This window comes from Electrophorus electricus, chromosome 13 (assembly GCF_013358815.1).
Source record: "Electrophorus electricus isolate fEleEle1 chromosome 13, fEleEle1.pri, whole genome shotgun sequence".
Taxonomy (NCBI): Eukaryota; Metazoa; Chordata; class Actinopteri; order Gymnotiformes; family Gymnotidae; genus Electrophorus; species Electrophorus electricus.
The window spans coordinates 20,802,554-20,822,553 of NC_049547.1; the positions used below are offsets into that span (position 1 = coordinate 20,802,554).

General features: G+C 42.9%; 1 protein-coding gene across 1 annotated transcript; it reads right to left on the minus strand.

Annotated features, from left to right (window-relative positions):
* Positions 1-1,632: 1,632 nt before the first annotated feature.
* Positions 1,633-3,308, minus strand: hmx3a (H6 family homeobox 3a). The gene is made up of 2 exons (XM_027033107.2): positions 2,826-3,308; positions 1,633-2,351 (listed from the first exon to the last, which is right to left on the minus strand). The coding sequence occupies exons 1-2, from the start codon at positions 3,112-3,114 to the stop codon at positions 1,744-1,746; spliced, it is 897 nt and encodes a 298-aa protein (XP_026888908.1). The 5' UTR covers positions 3,115-3,308; the 3' UTR covers positions 1,633-1,743.
* Positions 3,309-20,000: the final 16,692 nt, after the last annotated feature.

Below are 20,000 nucleotides of genomic sequence, written 5' to 3' on the forward strand. Positions count from 1 at the left end.
CACACACACACACACACACACACACACACACACACACACACACACACACACACACATACATACACACACACATCCTAAACATTTGCACGGGCTCAACTCGCACACACATCCCTGCACATCATAAACACTTAGATCAGGCGCCATTTTATAGAACATCGCTTGTAAACCGAATTTAAATGTGTGCATGTTTTTCGTTGAAGTGGTATGCCTGAGAGATGTTTCAGGCGAGTTTTAATGGGTTCTACATTTTTGCCTGTTTAGTTTTATGCATTACCAATATGATTTCCTTATATTTAATGAAGATTTGTACTACTAACTAGCTAATTGTCAAATTCATTGGTTAACATGTTGCTTCAAGTGGATAGCATTACATATACATATACAAATAGAATATATATATATATATATATATATATATATATATATATATATATATATATATATATATATATATATATACACACACACACACACACACACACACACTATGTGTATCCTGTGTATTCCACGTTCTATTCTGTGCATCCTTTTGGAAATATTTTTATCGAAGAGGAGTATGTCATTTTAATTAATAGATATTATTGTCCTAGACATTATTACAAAAACAGTCTTTCAGTCGACAGACACGTGCTACACTGATACTTGAATACAATAAAATACAATAAAGCACCATGTTCACTGTAATGAGCACGCGCTTACCGACCACTGACCGACACGCTACGAGTTTCCTACGCCCAGCTGTGAGTAGTATCACATTCAGGCTGGGCCTAGTATTCGTGTTCGTGAAAACGAACAGAAACAGAAATCAAAAGAGTCGCCGCGTTTTTTCTGCACCACATACAATTCCGTCCACCTTAGTTACACAGCGTCAGTTAAAAAACGCGAACAAATATTTTATAGTCCATTTATTTCACAACAGAAGTCAGCAATACAATATCAAAAAGTTCATTTTTGCTGTACAAAGGACAACTGTCTTAGTTTGACGGAATATTGTATTGTATCTTTACATATGCATCAGGAACTGAGGTCATAAGCGTTAAAACAATGTTTGGTTTGGGTTTTCGTGCCCCTATTAATTCCAGTTTGATGAAGCCCGAGTTCGTTGACTTAAGCCAAAATATATATGATTGTCCGTTGAAAGCGCAGTGTTAAGAAAAGAAGCCGAATTCTACTCCAAGGTTTTATCCTCCTGAAATTATGAGCCTAAAAGTGAAATTCGTAAGTCGTCTAAGTAGCACACACAGTCCTTGAAATATTGCACACACAATGTAGAAAACAACGATACGTTTCCGCCGAAATGTAAACAAGTTAAATTAGTTTTATTTTGCTGGTTATGCAAAACATTTGATTTATGGACGCAAGTGGCTTTGATATTATTTTTAAATGAGATGGGAATTTATTTGAAATTTGAGAAACAATTGAAATAATAATAATAATAATAATAATAATAATAATAATAATAATAATAATAATAATCATCATCATCGTTGTCGTCCTCCTTAGCGTCACATCCACAGTCATATTTGTCCATGTTTTCAATATGAATTGTCCAACAAAACGTTTAACTTAAAAATGTTTAACTTTTTGTTGAAAAACAAAACCAAAAAAAAAAAAATCTTTTCCATGTTTTATAAAAATAGCTTCCTCTAGTTTTCTTCCTTTTTATTTTTTTTTTTCTTCTGCAGTCTCTGTAACATCGTACTGAGTTACAAAATAGAAAAAAAAAAGACATCTATTGCTTCCTCAAACCGGCCTTAAGAGCGGCACGGAGTTGACGACGGGGTGTGAGTAGTAGACCGGGTGAGGAAACGTGAGAAGCGGCTGGCTTACGGGCACGTTGCTCGGCGCGCTGCTGCTTTCGGAGGCCGAGCTCTCGTGGTACAGGATGGGCACCCGGACAATCCGCTGCGCGGCCGCGTGGCTCAGGTTCGCCGCCTCCAGTTCTGCAGCCAGCTGTCGCTTCCACTTATTTCTGCGGTTCTGGAACCAGATCTTCACCTGCGTCTCTGTTAGGTGAAGGGAGGCGGCCAGCCCCGCGCGCTCCGAGCTGCTGAGGTAGCGCTTCATGTCGAACGTGGACTCGAGCTGAAACACCTGACTGCGCGAGAACACCGTGCGCGTCTTCTTTTTCCGGCAAGGTTTCTTCTCGGCGCCGTCGTCGCTTCTCTTCCACGCTTCTGTCCCGCTGTCCTTCTTGACCTCGTCCGTGTCGCTCTCTTCCAGAACGATCTCGTCCCCGCTCTTGCCGTCTTCCTCGTCCTCTTTGGCGTCCGGGTCCGATTTGAGCACGAGCTCCGGGGAGTCTCGGTCCGAGGCTGGAGAGGAGTCCCTCGCGCTTGTTTTCTCTGCAGCTGCGGTGAGAAAAGACAATTAGCACCCGAGCTTGCGTGAAACTAACCTGTCACGTTCGGCACAAGCCGCGTCGCGTTGTGAGCCTGAGCTAGGGCGGCGTGGTTAAAGTTTATTTTCTCTCCGTACTTTTCCAGCCTGAAAGTTGTAAAACTTCACTAGCGCTCCTTAGAACGTGAGACATTCGTAAAAACACATGGTGCTGTGAGCGTGACTTCGCAAGATGCACATAACTTTTATCTTAAGCTTGTTTTTTTTTTTTGTTTTTTTTTGTGTGTGTGTGTGTGTGTGTGTGTGTGTGTGTGTGTGTGTGTGTGTGTGTGTGTGTGTGTGTGTGAGTGTGTGTGTGTGTGTGTGTGTGTGTGTTTGTTTTTTTTCCTGAGGACAGAGAAGAGTAATTATCCACCCACTGACATTATACCAGTCGGCTGCCGATAAATAAATATTTCAGAATCATGTGCACGCTTCCACCTTACCTTCTGCTTTGTGGTGATGCGCGGAGGCGCCGAGTGCGTACGGATACCACCACGCGGAGGCGCGTTCCAGGTAAGCCGGCAGGGCGAAGCGTTGGTGCGGCAGATCAAAGCGGGGAAAGTTGAAGTCCCCCACCTGGGCGAGCGAGAACCCGCCTTCCAGTCCCGCTTGTTTCACGGAGGCCAAGACGGGCTTCGGCTTGGAAGGTTTGCTGTCACAGTTTAGGAGGTTTTTGATGGAGAACGGGGAGTCTTTGGCCGACGTGCACGTCTCTTGCGTTGTCTCGGGCATATCTGCTCGAAGCTGGTCGGTCAAATATTCTGCCAACCGCTGGAAAGTCTCGGCTGCTTCTCGGATGCGTCACGGGCGGAGACGTTTTGAAGTCCGTGGTAAACGGTTCCAGCAGCGAGGTCTTAAAAGCGGGGACGCCGCTTTTGGCTGCGCGGCGAAAGCGCGTGCTAAAAGAGGGGATAAAACGAGGCGAGACAAACAATATTAATCACGCCGATCATCTTCTGCGCGCGCAACGGTGAATGCGGTGCTCGTCGCGTCCGACCCGCGCCAGATACTAATGATGAAATAAAAATGTCAGCCAAGTTAAATGCGGAAAGTATGCGGCGATTGGGCACGCACAATGGCAAATGGGATAAGGGAAGGCGTAGGGAGTAGCCAGAGAGGGAGAGTGAGAGGGGGGAGAGGAGAGCGCGAGAACAGACAGGTCCAGCCTCCCAGACATTGCGCGTTGGCTGCAGGCTGAAGGCTCTCGCTTGTTATTGGTCTTATATAGTCCAATTAGATGGCAAACGAGCAGTGGCCATTAACACAAAAGGGGGTTTGGTTTTAGCGCAACCGCTGCGTTCGCCGAAGGCGCAACGGAGAAGAGAGGCTCCAACTACGCGCACATAGAAAACGGGGCTAAATTGTTTGGTGAAATGTTTGGACAAGGAGATTTACATTACGTAAATTGTTTTGCAGCAGTCACTGATGAACAAAATTCAATGATCGAGTCTCTGTGCGGCCTGCTAATTAAGAACTGTTTTGCGAGATCGTAAAAAAAGCAACTAAACAGACTAGCCATAGGTAAACAGAGGAGTTCGTGTACAAGTGCAGGCGCAGCAGAGGTTTTTCTCCGGAGGAAAACCACCTGCACCCAACACACAGGCCCAGGAACAGAGATAAGGCGCTATTTATGGAACTGTATTAGACCTCAAGAACGAACGTTTCAGGGGCGACTCGTGGTCGTAGAAGAAAAGTTCTTTTAATGGATTTCCATACACAGGAATAAAAAAATAATTTGGATGAGAATAATAATAATTTGGATTCACTGGAGATTTTTAACTCCGTTACAGACGTTACACACACACACACTCTCTCTCTCTCTCTCTCTCTCTCACACACACACACACACACACACACACACACAATTATATTTGATCAACCTCCATAGTTTGTTCTTCTTATGAGCGCTACCTGACGGTTGCGCTAATGACGTGATTACCATCTGCTGTATCTGCTGCCGTGGCTAAAGGACTGAGCGCGGTGATGGTGTCCTCTATGGGCTATGAGGATTACTACAGGCACTGACAAAGCAATATTTAAGTAGTCTGCAAAAAAAACAAAAAACAAAAAAACAAAACAACAACAACAACAAAAACAAAACAAAACAAAACTGTAAGGTCCTTTACATCGAATAATAAAATTTGTAATAAAGAAAACGGTGCCTTAACGAGGCTACTAATACAAGACCAATTACAAGTTATAATAATAATAATAATAATAATAATACATTAATAAACAAATAAATATATGTTTTGGTGATAATGATACCCCAGAATTCCTTTTTCCTGTATAACAACAGCAACAACAACAACACTAACAATACACTTGACTCAACTCAATTAAAAATCCTATAATCGTATAATAATGTATAATCGTATAATCAGGGGCATTAGAGCAGAAGAAACACGAAACTATAAAAGGTTTGGTCCAAAAAAGTGCAGATATAAGCAACGGCTAATACAGAACTGTAAGATTAGTGTTGTGGCTTCCTACCCATCATATTATTATTTAAAATGAAAGAATGAGAAAGTGAATGTTAGAGAAAGGGAGAGGGAGAGAGAGAGAGAGAGAGAGAGAGAGAGAGAGAGCTCTAACGTTGTCTATTTATGATCCTATGATATAACTATGAGCTGTCTCGAGTAATTCTGTCGAAATCACTATTTATTGCTTGGAGACAAATTATGTTTGTGGTCAGGAGTTTGATGGATACCTATCTGCCAAAACTCGCTAAATACGTTTTTAGACTATCTATGGCACACCTGTAAACACGTTTGCAGGGAACACCTGGGAATTTAAAATCGTTTCTTAGCGCCACCAGGTGTCCGGTACGAAAATATCAGAGATAAAATGTTCAAAGAAACTTTATTTATATATATTCCTCACATTAATAAGTCTATAGGCAGTAGTGGGTAGAATACGCAAAAACTGAACTCGAGTCCTTTTGCTTTAAAATAATAAATACTCACGTAGAAGTACAAGTAGTTATTAAAATTATTATGGAAGTAAGAAAGTACAAAGTAAAAGATTAAGTAACAAGTTACTTCGTCAGATCTCATTTAATAACACTGGACAACATTTTAACTTTTTATTGTCCCAATAAATTGGTGGACCTCATTGTGGTTTTTCAGATTAGTTCAAAACTATTATTAGAATCAGGCATGATTTTTAAGTGACATAACTATTCTATTTTACAATAAGTATATGTATTATGTATGTCTTAATACGGCAGTAATTACAGTTAATATATGTACAAATGTACTTCTAAAAAGCACAGATGTGTGATTTTTGCCTAAAACACTATGGATATATAATTGTTTTTATATAATTATAGGATGTATTATTATTATTATTATTATTATTATTATTATTATTATTATTATTATTATTATTATTATTATTATTATTATTATACGATTCTGAAAACATATTTGGCGCCAATGGGGCCTTTTTTCCATCGAACAAACTCTTTGCTAACCAGTATAATCAAAGCAGAACCGAATCCTAGTTTGTATGAGGCAGCGCTTAGAAACATCAAATAAATATTTCCAAAACAGAATTTCTCTTCGAATTAATCGTAATAAAACCTCAACCTCAAGCGATGTACCCTCTCCCCCTTTAATGTAGGCCTACTCTGAGTTCACCCAGCACCACATAAACAGAGTCTGCAGGACCTGGGAGTGGTGATGACACACGCAGACGCTGGGCTACCAGACGTCTAGGTCGCCAACTGCGTGTAAAGAAAGCAAATATATATATATAAAAGCAACAGCACATCTTTATAACAACAGAACATATGTTTCTCTTGAAGAAAAGTGCTCCATGATTTATCTTAGCTGTTCGCGCTCCGCCTTGATGTTTCTATGGTTTAAATTTTATAGGGAGTTAGCTGGCCGTCTATCAACTTTGATGTCAGCACTTTACTTTCATAATAATAATATTAATAATAATAAAAGCGTTATATCATAGCTAGCTACTTGTCTTAAATGTTCTCGTGTCATGGCGCAGGCCTACTCTTTCGTCCCACGCGGGGAAACGTCGCGCCCGTTCGCTGCTCGTGATCCGTCCGCTTCCGGTTACTTATCCAGTTGGCCAGCTAACTAACTTACACTACGGGTCCGCGGGCAAAACGGCTGTCATGAGCTCCACCTGATGACTACGGTAATGGCGTGATTAACACCCGTGCAGAAGAGCGCAGTTCATAGCACACTTCATATTCCCATTACCGCCTGTATCGGCGCGCAGGGTGCAACCGGGCGCATCCGTTACGCACACCGTACAGTACCGTGTTTGCGCGCAGTACAGCTGCTTCACCGTGTTTTCTCCAGAGGGTGCAGAAATACAAACTGAGAGTGTTATGCTTTGGCCCCTGTCCATCGGGACCTGTGTTGATTATTCTTCATGCGTGTTAATATTTGATTAATTGACTAAGGGTTTGTGTGTGTGTGTGTGTGTGTGTGTGTGTGTGTGTGTGTGTGTGTGTGTGTGTGTGTGTGTGCGCTCGTGGATGTCTGTGACAAATGGCCTTTTTTTCTTGGCGGCTGGCTGGTTTTGATCGTTGTGTAACTTGCATTAACACCAAATTAATGTGATTTGTAAGTGTGCATATTTTTTTCTGCTTCGAACACGGTTTAGCTAATCGGTATAATAATGTTGCTTTTAGAGGTTTTAAACGTTTTCACGGTGCAGCTGTGAAGACATGGGCCACTGTATATCCACAGTGTGTAATCAACGGATCGGTTTTACGTTTCTCCATCTGGTCCAATGACAGAGTCCTTGACAGAGACCCATTCGTTAAATGTCGGGTTACGAAGGACTTTGGGAAGCACACAACACAATCCTAGTTGTTCACTCATCTTTTTTTTTCTTTTTTTTTTTGCTACTATCGGGTCATAGATTTCATTAAAGGCCCTGCACATGTTTTTTTCTCAACCTGCGAAAAATAAATATTGACGCAAAGAATGTTATATATTCCAGAAACATTCCAATGTCTTCCCCTGAAACGATTAAAAGGAGTGTTTTGACTTTCTGTTTTCCTCTGTCTCTTTTAGCATGCTGCGGTGTGGGCGTGGCCCCAGCAGATTGATTGACAGCCTCCGTGTCAAAAGTAACTGCCCAGTCAGGCAGTGTGGCGCAGGTTGAAATCAGAGCCCATCAGCGCGGCTTTACCTGTCAACCTGAAGTGCTGTCGGGGTGCTGTGTTGAGTACAGATTAATCTAATTCTCTGATGAAATTAGAAACCACCGCAGTTCATATTCTAAGAAGGCACGTTGAGGCTATCATCTGTGCATTTATTAGTATCCATTACTTTTACATTAAAGCTGGGCTTCTTAGCTGATGTTAGCTGGCTGATATTGGCTGGTTAACAGATCTAACAGGTGTGGACTACACACAGTGGCACAGTCAATGACTCCTGGCAGTTTCAAAATAACCTTTAAAAATCCATTTGTAAGCCCTAGCTGAGTTAAATTACATTACAAAATGAGTCAACTGTAGGCTGTATATTTCGTTTTATTCTTGTTGCTTGCCACATGAATAAATTATCCAAAACAATATTATATAAAATTAAAGACCATCTTATCTACACTGTCTCCAGTAAGGCTGTTGCTTTAAACTTTAATCTGTTGACATATCAGGAGCCATTTTTGAGTAATTTTGATCTGATCCCAGTTTCTGGTTCAAATGTGGTGTGCTTACAAAAACAGAGCGTTTTCATCTTTACTTGAGTAGATCGATGTGGAGTGTGGGAGAATCAGACGATTTCAAACTTCACGAATATATAATATACGTCTATCTCATGATTCGCTATAGTCAGCGTTATCTATGACTTCTAAGATCACAGCAAATAAAATGCAATTCCTAAATGGCGGTTAGGGGGCAGTATACAAAAAAAAAAAAAAGAATCTATTTTATGCACTCTCCAGTGCCCAATAAATGTTGGACTGAAGCAGAAATATGAAGGTAATCACATATTTCCTGCTTATATAACAGCGAGGAGTGAGGAGGAAAAAACCTGTAAGGCCTTCAATGCGCAACATTAGCGGGGCCTTGACAACACAACCGGCTGGCAAGCGCCATGCACAGCCAGTGCGCAAGGCCGTAATCTTGACAAGGAGTTATGTATGAACTCGATTCGTTATTATTCTTTACTAACTAGATCTAAAAATAATTTTCCAATCTCTCTCTCTCTCTCGCCCTCTCTCTCTCCCCCTGTGCCTGCGTGGGAAGATGTAATGTTCTCTGACTTTTATATTATTTATTTCTAAGCGTTATAGTTATTGATTATTTCACAGGGCAAATGACGAATGGCACAGCGGTATGGCACGGTCAGCAGGTTCTATTAAAGAAATGATAGTATTTCTCATGCTTTGTTAAAAGGGTCCGTTTAGATACGTTACACGTTTACATCCATCAACGTCCAGCGACACCGCGAGATGAGAAATGCGCGCGGCGGCGACAGCGGCCCGACGGCTCGCGCGCCCCGCAGTAATTGTATTATATAGGCTATAGATTTTTGTTTTGATATCTTATGAGTTTCTTTCGTCTGTTCAAAATTGTGATAAAAGACGCATACGTGAGCCTGCTGCAATACAGGAAAGCATCAGGGAGGTTTAAACATGCATTAAACCTTTCAGCATTCAACCTTTTCTATTAAATATCGGTGGATATAGGGCCGAGGTTCCACACATATTACTGCTACTGTTCTGCTGATAATAATTATATACATTTGTAACATACAGGCGTTGTAGGTGGGCTTAGTGACTGTCTACTTAAAAATAAAAGATGCAACTTTATTTTGGTGTGATAAATTGTTACAACTACTACAGTTCTAACTATATAAAAGTCAGATCTAAGCGTATTCAAGTCAGACCTAAATGTCGGCTTTGACCAATCACGTGCCACCATTTGCTCAGAGACCCTCACAACATGATCAATTCTGTTTACCTGCTGTTTATCTACAGTCAGAACGCCCTTTACTAGCATATACACTGCTGCTTCTTAGCTCATAATGCTCAAACCCACCAAATCTCCTTTACACTTTCAAACTGTGAACCTGAACAACGCTTCAGTTATTAAGACCCCTCAATGACCCCTTAGTCCCACCTTTATCCAGTACTTCCCATCAACAACAACAGGAACCCGTAAGCTCTAATACCCTGTATGCTTCTATCTCATAACCTCAAATGCCCTATATACCCTCAAATACCATGAAACACTCACACAGTCAGACGCCGAGTGTACTTAACTAACCTTGACTCTTTATTTTAGCCTTCCGCCACTATATTAGAAAGCATTATTAGAAATATCTTGTACGAGTATGTATGTTGTCTGTTGTCATGCCCAGGTTGGGTTAGCTTCATCAGCGGTGAGTTTACAACAGTTAGCTGCTCAACAGCTCTCGACCCAGCCGTGGTACTGACAAGTGTAAAAAAAAGAGTAGCAAGACTGCAGTGCCTAATAAACATGTAGCAGGACCCAGCCAGTGAATACTGTGTACAAATGGGTAACAATCCTGCATTATACGCTCATAATGTGCAGCTGTACATATTACAGTAGCAAGAACATATATATAGCTCACACTCACACTCTCAACTTTTTCTTTAATTGTGTATAATGTAAATAATACAGTTTTAAAGCCATAGTCAGAAAATGCCTTGTATACTCTCTGAGTTCAGACAATAGACCATATACATACAAGTCTATAGCTCAGACGGTTAACCCAATCAAATACCCCATTTACTCCATACCTTTCAAATACCCCAATTAATATGTCAATATATAAACAAATAAACATATGAATTAATCAATCAATAAGCATAAATGGTTTGTTTATTTCTCTGTTTTAATATATTTGAAGGATTTCTTATGCTAACATACCCGTAACGCTTGTTCCAGGTGAGTTGAGCTACTCTTGACTGGACCATAGGACCTGTGCTGGCAAAACTGGTATTAGACATTACAGCTCAGTTCAAGTTGACATTAATTCAGACATGCTGCAGTTGCCCATTCCTGCAGGTGAAGATGCGTGCGTCAGATCTACTGTGAAACGTCAGACAGTCAAGAGACCACAATCAGACTGAAGGAAACGTCTTCTGGACACAATAGACCCAATGCAGCTTCAAACAGACCGGTGAGAGCCTCAAATACAGTTACTCCATTATATTCCAACTTTAGTGTTTTAGGGATCACATCAGTGTCTTTGTCAATAACACTGACAAGTTGATTGATTGAACACATTTTCTTAATATATGCCTCTCTGCCGCCTTCATACAGAATAGAAAACAATACCTAGAATATTTATAATAACCATAAAATCCCCTTAACATTCAAAAGCCCACTGAAAAACAGTTTCCTAATCTATAGATATTTCAATTATTTATTACATATACTCAGACATGTTCAAAGCTCCCATATCAGCAGCCTATTTCAGACACCCGTTTCTACAGTTTAATACCTCTGTTCTTTCAGCCTAGCATGCCATTATTACGTTTTTCCAATATACTTAACATTGTACAAACATAGCCAGATTTATGATTACGGGTTTTTGTTATCTCAATTGTTTTCCACAAACTTTATATTCTATTTAATATTCTTTCTCCCAAACATTTAAGCATTTCTCCATTAGAGATATTTAAAATAAATCTTCTAATAATCTGCACCAAGACACCAGATTAGCCCGACCAACCTTTATACATTAAAATATATCCATCATAACTTCACTGTGGCGTTGTGTTTTGTTTATTTTTTTTTAATTCACAGGCCTCAAGAGAAGCTCATGACGAATCACAACAATTTTCGCGTAACACTCAATCTCAAACACGTATCCTGGGTAAACGCTCTCCACAAAGCTACTGCCCCACATTCTGGTGCAGTTTAATGTCCTGCCCTGCTACAATGAGGCAAATGAGGCATTAAAACCTGGAGGTCAGGCCCGTAGCCCCGTTCTGACACACAGGCTGGATTTAAGCATGGCATTTAACTTGTAAAAGGCACACTGTGGCCTGGCCCTGACCTAGCTCCTCTTAATTGGCCTGTTGAAGATATTGATTGGCTGACGGACAGCCAGGGGCAGTGAGTTACAGCATGATTAGGCAAGTATCAGTAATCTGATTTTTATATGCCTACTGAGAGACCCAGGGTACAGATCATGCTTCAATGTCACTTAGAGGGCAAGAGACCTCCTCTTTAAGTCTCTGTGTCTGTGTCAGCTACGTCCAGCCTGTGTCTGTAACGGCCACGTCCAGCCTGTGTCTGTAACGGCCACGTCCAGCCTGTGTCTGTAATGGCTACATCCAGCCTGTGTCTATAACAGCTACGTCCAGTCTGTGTCTGTAACGCCTACGTCCAGCCTGTGTCTGTAATGGCCATGTCCAGCCTGTGTCTGTAACGGCCACGTCCAGCCTGTGTCTGTAACGGCCACGTCCAGCCTGTGTCTGTAACAGACTTTCTTAGTCTGAGAGTCACTGTTTATTCCTATCAGAAAAGGGTCAGATTATCATCAGATTATTATCGGATTATTATCATATTATTATTATTATTATTATTATTATTACGAAGGAAACCCCTGTGCTTCAGAAGAGTTGCTGACAGATAATAAGAAACATCTTTCATAAGAGGTCTGCTAGGCAACATAAAACGGGTGGGTTTTGTTTAGATTGTTAATTATATTTTAACACACAAAGATCACAGAACATTAAGTTTTCTAATTATGGCATCCAAGGCTTTAAAGAACCCATTCATCCTTTAAAACACACACACACACACACACACACACACATGTATACAGACACACACACACACACATACACACACACATATATATACAGATACACACACACACACATATACATACACATATACATACACATACACACACAGACACACACACACACACATACACACACAGACACACACACACATATATACAGACACACACACACACATACACACACACACACACACACACATACACACACACACACACATACACACACACATACACACATACATACACACACAGACACAGACACACACACACACACACACACACACACACACACACACACACACACACACACACACACATATATCTATACACACACACACACACACATATATACACACATTTCTTCCAAATGGCGTGCTCTGACTGTTCTGAGTCTTGGGCCGAGCGGCGTGAGTGTGTGCCGTTGCAGCAGTGTAATCGGGTCGGGTGTGCAGGTTGGGTGTGCCCTCTCATCAGTGTGCGTGAGGCTGAGATAGAGATATGGGCCCCTTACAAATGGCCCAAATGCACAGGCCAGTGAGAAGCCCATCAATAAAGCAATTTCTGGTGTCATAACAGCTGCACTTTAGCTAAAGCCAACCTTTCAAAAAACTTTTCCCTCTGCAGATCGCGGCAGCCGCACTATTAGAGTCCTGCCTTGCGAATTTAATGGATTCCGTACAAATAATATTCCACCATAATGGAAAAGGTTGAGAGCGCTGAAGACAGATGAAGTCATAAACACGTATAATTGAGAATCAAAGACCGATAAATTTTAAACTGCTCTCCATTCTCTCTTCTTTAGATGATGATCTATGTCATGTGGCCACTGGAAAATGGAGGAGATTAGGGCTGGAAATTATAACAATAAATTTTCTAAACACACACCTTGATTATGCTTCGATTTTTGGAGAGGAAAGCACAGGTTGCGGCGGAGAGTTGGGGAGGGCGTCTGGATGGCTGAAAGCTTGTCGGCTAAATGGCACCATAAAATAGCTTGTGTGTGCTGTTTGGCTCGGAGACCAACCATGCCTGGAGGTGTCATTTTCCTCGTCTAAATGGAGGGAAATGAATTGTGTAATTTATTGCAAACTGGAGCACAGTCAGATTAGATCAGCATATCCCATCAAAGGCACAACAATCAATCAGATCTGTCTTAACAGCTCGAAACACATAAACCACAGCAGCTAATGGCTTCCCAATCTAACAGATTGATAGACTTATCCGCTCCCGGGGGATGAATTAAGGAAATCGGCTACTTTCACAATCTCCCCGCCACTCTGACAGAGGCCTCTTTTTCTCTTCCACCACTTTCACTGTCTCATGGCAATTCTTTTTAAATACAAAGCAGGAAGGAATGACTAAAGCTTGTGAGATGGAGGGTCGAAGGAGGAAACAGAACGGAAGAAACGATCATTAGTGTGTCACGCGGGTGGTGTGAACGTGCTCCTTAAGGATCTGATTATAGCCAATAATATGAAGCTGTGATCATGAGAGTCACTTGAACACATAGGACAAAATGTTACCATGGCAACCTATCAATTAAATAATAATAATAATAATAATAATAATAATTACCTCCACAGATTAAATCATTTCTATAAGACATTTTACAGTGATCAGGTCATCAGTAAGTGAACACTAATTTTAGAAGCAAGGTATATAAGGTGCATGCTTATTTATGTAAATTATTAATTAAAAAAAAAAGATATATTAGGCTATGACTCGTTATTTTAATAAAACAGTAACATTAAGTTGGGAGGGACAGATTTCCATATAGTGCTAAAAGACGGCCGAGACAGAACTGAGAAGTTTTGCAGATGCTCTCATGGGAAATACAAGTGACCTCAATCTCAAGATCATGTGGTCCAGTTCAAGTCTGAGCCCAAGACACTGCCAGGCAGTGTATAAGACGCTATCCGCTGAGATCCTCTGAGCACAATGAACTATAATTCATGCATGCATAATTATTCATAATGAACTATCATTCATACATAATTAATGAGCTACTGGCCTGCCAGAGAGATGAGGGGGCGTTACCTTCGACAGACTGACAGACAGGAAGAGAAAGAGGGAAAGAGTTTAGCACTGAATGTAGCTCTCAGAAGATCACGCTGGCCAAAATCTGTCATGATCAGCTTTCAACAGGAAGAAACTAATTATTTAAAGGTTTTTTTCAGGCACTTGTAAAAAGTCCCTCGATGGCATTCCAAGGCATTGCAGTTATGAGGGTGTGTCCGGAAAGGTTTGGAAGGTGTTGTCATAAATGCAGACTACTAGTGGGTAGGGTCATGTGTAATGTAGTAATGAGGTGTGATGAATATTTACTGTTTTTTCAGCCAATTGTATTACTGTATTAACCCAAAACTACATAAAAAAGATAGTAGAGGTAAATATAAGTACTAGATTTATTGCAATATAGTAAATATATAGTAAATATAATATTTACTATAATATCTACTAGAATTTACTATAATGATATGTCATATATTTGGTAGTCAAATCAGTTTAATGCAACACAGGGCCGTAATTGTCTGCGAGGAGCGTTGCACTATGACCCATGTAATCGGTAGCCATTTCCAGCAGGTGTTCCAGACCTGTAAAAGATGGTGTAGGTATTACACGGCACTGTGAAGCTGGACGTCAGGCATCTCAGGGTGACGTTAACGTAGCAACACCTTGCGTTTACATCAAATCTCATGTTTCACGCTGTCCATGTGACATCAGGAAATGCATTGTGCGGTCACAAAAAACAACAACAATATGCTCTCTGGCTATGCTTAAGGTTGAGAATCGGCCCTTGTGAAATCCTTAATGCAGTCTTCAAGTCAGGTTTGACCTGCGATAGTCAACGCAGGTCAGAGTATTCACCCCAGACAGGAACTAGGTGGACAAAGTGTGAGTGTCTGGAGTGTCTGGAGTTCATCCCGGGAAACCTCATGGTCATGCTACACGTCCCACTACACAACCCACTACACAACACACTACACATCACACTACACCACCCACTACACCACCCACTACACATCACACTACACATCACACTACACAACCCACTACACAACCCACTACACAACACACTGCACATCACACTACACCACCCACTACACAACACACTACACATCACACTACACATCACACTACACCACCCACTACACAACACACTACACATCACACTACACAACCCACTACACAACACACTGCACATCACACTACACCACCCACTACACCACCCACTACACATCACACTACACATCACACTACACATCACACTACACAACCCACTAGACAACCCACTACACCACCCACTACACAACACACTACACAACACACTGCACATCACACTACACCACCCACTACACAACACACTACACATCACACTACACATCACAATACACAACACACTGCACATCACACTACACCACCCACTACACAACACACTACACATCACACTACACAACACACTGCACATCACACTACACCACCCACTACACAACACACTACACATCACACTACACAACACACTACACAACACACTGCACATCACACTACACCACCCACTACACAACACACTACACATCACACTACACATCACACTACACAACGCACTACACAACCCACTACACAACACACTGCACATCACACTACACATCACACTACACAACCCACTACACAACACACTGCACATCACACTACACATCACACTACACCACCCACTACACATCACACTACACATAACACTACACAACCCACTACACAACCCACTACACAACACACTGCACATCACACTACACATCACACTACACCACCCACTACACATCACACTACACATCACACTACACATCACACTACACAACCCACTACACATCACACTACACCTCACACTACACCACCCACTACACATCACACTACACAACACACTACACATCACACTACACCACCCACTACACATCACACTACACATCACACTACACATCACACTACACAGGAGAACAACACGAGTCTATCAGACCTAAAAAAAACCTGACGATCAGCAGTGGATAGAATAAAACAAGAAGCCCTCAGTCCAGGATTATCACACCTTCTCAGCCCCATAAAGCATTCTTTTACCTCCCCCCCCTGCCCCCAGCAGGGGCAGCCACACTGAACTTCATCTCTGATTTGTAAGCGGGTCCTGAGGGCACCAGGCCTTTCCTGCCCCCATAAATACCCACCCGGCCTCGCACGGCCCACAAATCAACGGCAAACAAATTCAAGATGCTGTTCTTTCCTCCTGTTCTCCTGGAGACCGCGACTGGCGCGTTTATGGAGCGCACCACGTGCCATATGTCACATGCTGCAGTGTTAAAGCCACTTTGGAAAGAGTGATGAAAGTGGAAGTCATAGGAAATCAGATTTCATCAGTGATGGTTTTTGGAGCTGGAGCTGGAACGTAACGCTGGGGACTCTACTGCCCCTGCTGGTGATGAAGGGGAAGACGACTTTGGTCGTGGTCAGTGTGGTCAGTAATTATCATCTCCACCCTTAACATTTACACTCACGTCTGAACGCACTGTCAGACACTACTGACCATTCAAATGAAAGAATTAAAGAAACACGTTAACTGAGAAGTCAGGGTGAAACAGTCCCACGGGTAAACCTAAAGACTATACTTCTGTTTATCTATTTTCTGTCAGTCATATGGGCCTCCCTCCCCTTCTCTCTCTCTTTCTCTCCCTCTCCCTCTCCCTCCATCGCTCCCTCTCTCTCGATCCATCTTTCTCTCTCTCTTTCTGTCCTTCCTTCCGAGAGAATGATGTGTGACAAAGGACACGCTCTATTATCCAATCAAAATGAAGCATTGATTATTTGTGGAAACATAAGCGCAAATCAAATCAGCGCTCCCCAAATCAGACGAGCGGCCACCTACCCAAGCGCACGGGAGAAGTGAGACGATTATCGAGCGATTGATTTTGTGGGTGGTCCATTCCTTTTCTCCCCGCTGGTCTCTTTCTTTCCCTCTGTTCTTGTAAAGGGCCGAGACAGCCTCCGGACTCCCCCACGGCACACTACATCTCACATGCTACCATAAAGCCAATGTTCCCAGAGTTCAGATGAAACCTTTCTCTCGGCCTATTATATATTTTCCTTTCCATTTCGCTTTAATAGCACAAAAATTGGCTACATATTCTTTTACAGCCCCCCGACGCCATTACTGGCGCGATGGCATGGGATTATTTATGGAAACTATTTTGTGCTTACTTACGTCTGATGGTCTCCCGCCGCACAGCTCAGCACACCTGTGCTCCATTTCAGCAAGCCTTAAAGCCAATTCCTTACCAGTCCACGGGGTTGCCTTGGTGTCCTGCACAGGCTTGGGGTGTGCGTGTGTGTGCGTGTGTGTGTGCGTGTGTGTGTGTGTGTGTGTGTGTGTGTGTGTGTGTGTGTGTGTGCAGGGACAGGAGGCATTTGGAGTGATAAGTGAAAGGCCAGTGCAGAAGAAATACTCAAAACACACTACAGAGAGGAGGTGTGAGGCAGGGTGTGGAGACGGCACAGTGAGGCACTACAGAGAGGAGGTGCGAGATGGTGTGGAGACGGCACAGTGAGGCACTACAGAGAGGAGGTGCAAGGCAGAGTGTAAGGAGGGCATGGTGAGGCACTACAGAGAGGAGGTGCGAGGCAGAGTGTGGTGATGACGCAGTGAAGCGCTACAGAGAGGAGGTGCGAGGCAGTGTGATGACACGGTGAGGCGTTATAGAGAGGATGTGCGAGGCAGAGTGTGGCGATGACACGGTGAGGCGCTACAGAGAGGAGGTGCGAGGCAGTGTGATGACACAGTGAGGCGTTATAGAGAGGAGGTGCGAGGCAGAGTGTGACGATGACGCGGTGAGGCACTACACTCCACGAGCCGAGACACAGAACAGAGGAAGACAAAATGAGAAACTGCTTGACACAAAGTGACCAGTGTTGTCCAAGGTGACCAGTGTTGTCCAAGGTGACCAGTGTTGTCTAAAGTGACAAGTGTTGTCCAAGGTGACCAGTGTTGTCTAAAGTGACCAGTGTTGTCCAAGGTGACCAGTGTTGTCTAAAGTGAGCAGTGTTGTCCAAAGTCTTGTACGCCTGGACAGTCTTTTCCAAATCAGTTCCAATCATCAATAATATTTAATAATTCACCTTTACCTGCTCTCAGGCCATTTCTTATTATCAGCTTCAGAGGAAGTATAATGGCTGAATTACGAGCATTTAAATTATGATAACTGGGCAATAATGGCTTTAGTTATGACTGTCATTTTCTCCATAGCAGTACTGTTCCATGATGTGACTCCACAGTGTCCTGAAAAGGGTCTCTCCACAGTGTCCTGAAGTATCCCTCTATATTGTCCTGAAGAGTGTCTCTCCATGGTGTCCTCAAGAGGGTCTCTCCACAGTGTCCTGAAGAGTGTCTCCCTACAGTGTCCTGAAGAGTGTTTTTCCCACAGTGTCCTGAAGAGTGTCTCCCTACAGTGTCCTGAAGAGTGTTTTTCCACAGTGTCCTGAAGAGTGAGCCTCCTGCTCTGTTGTCAGTTTGGCCCCTTTGTCACTGCCATAAAGGTCAGTAAAGGTCATTCACGACCTCCTACACATCACACCGTATGTGTTGCATTTAAATTCTTCCTCTGCCCGGCAGGAGCAGCTGCACACGACCCACACTTAGAATGAGGCCGAGGAGGTTAAAGGTCATGGCTCCCTCCCCTGCTTGGCTCATTTCATGGCTAACGACCCCTGCTTGGTGAGGGGGATGGGTGGGTGTGCCTGCTGCTAGTGAACAGCAGCGCACGGCCGTCCAAACATGCTGCCCACGGTAGTGCTAAAACCATCTTTACCAAGCCAGGACCATAGTGGGGAGTCACTGCAGAAATTCGACAGATGCAGTTTACAATTTTCTGCGAGTCACCTGGAACTCAGCAGTTGTGAAACATCCTTCATGTATGAAGAGTTCTGCTGGCGTTTAAACCCAGTCCATGTGCAGGACTACATTCTGTTACTCCACCACACCTTTGGGACCTGCCTTTTTCATAACTGTAGTAACATGTTATAGTAAAAGTACAGAAGACGGTAGATAAGGTCTGGGATGCAGTGTGTGGAGCATGTATAACTGGGAACAGACTCAGACTCAGACTCAGACACAGACCAGACTCCGTTCTCCTGTGAGTGAGTCATTGTCCAGTAGGGGATAAATGGAAGAACTGGACACTTCTCTCCTGGTGACTGGCTTTTATCAATAATTAGTACTTGTACAAATCAATCCATGACCCTGAGACTTCCTCTTCATGTGGACTTCTGATTCCCTTATACAGTGTCTCACACACACACACACACACACACACACACAAACACCTCTAACAGGATCATGGCAGCGCGTGTCGCGTGCTACGCCCACCGTGTCGCGCTGGTCTTTTTTAAAGATTTGACTGGAGATGCTCTAAATTGTGTGAGCTTAGATAACGCTCTCCATCACCTTCCTCGGCTGAGAGCGTGGACTCCGTGTGCTGGGGCAGCTGTGTGCTGGGAGATATCATTCAAAACGATGAGCTATGGATAATGAGCTATAACCCCACGCTGACAGCCAGGAAAAATGCCTCCACTTTTTTTCCAGGGTGTACAAATGGCGTTTGGGTACGATAACTCAGCGGCGGACACTTCATTCCCCATCTGGAGCGCCTGGACCCAGTCAAAAGCTATTATGGCATCTTCTTTATTAGTAGCCTGTGGTTTTGGTGTTGGGCCGCTCAGATAAATACAGCGCAAATGCCACTTCACCCGGAAATATTGGCCCATTTCTCTATTGCATGACTGGGTCCAAATGCTGGCGTGTTGCAGTCGTTATAAACC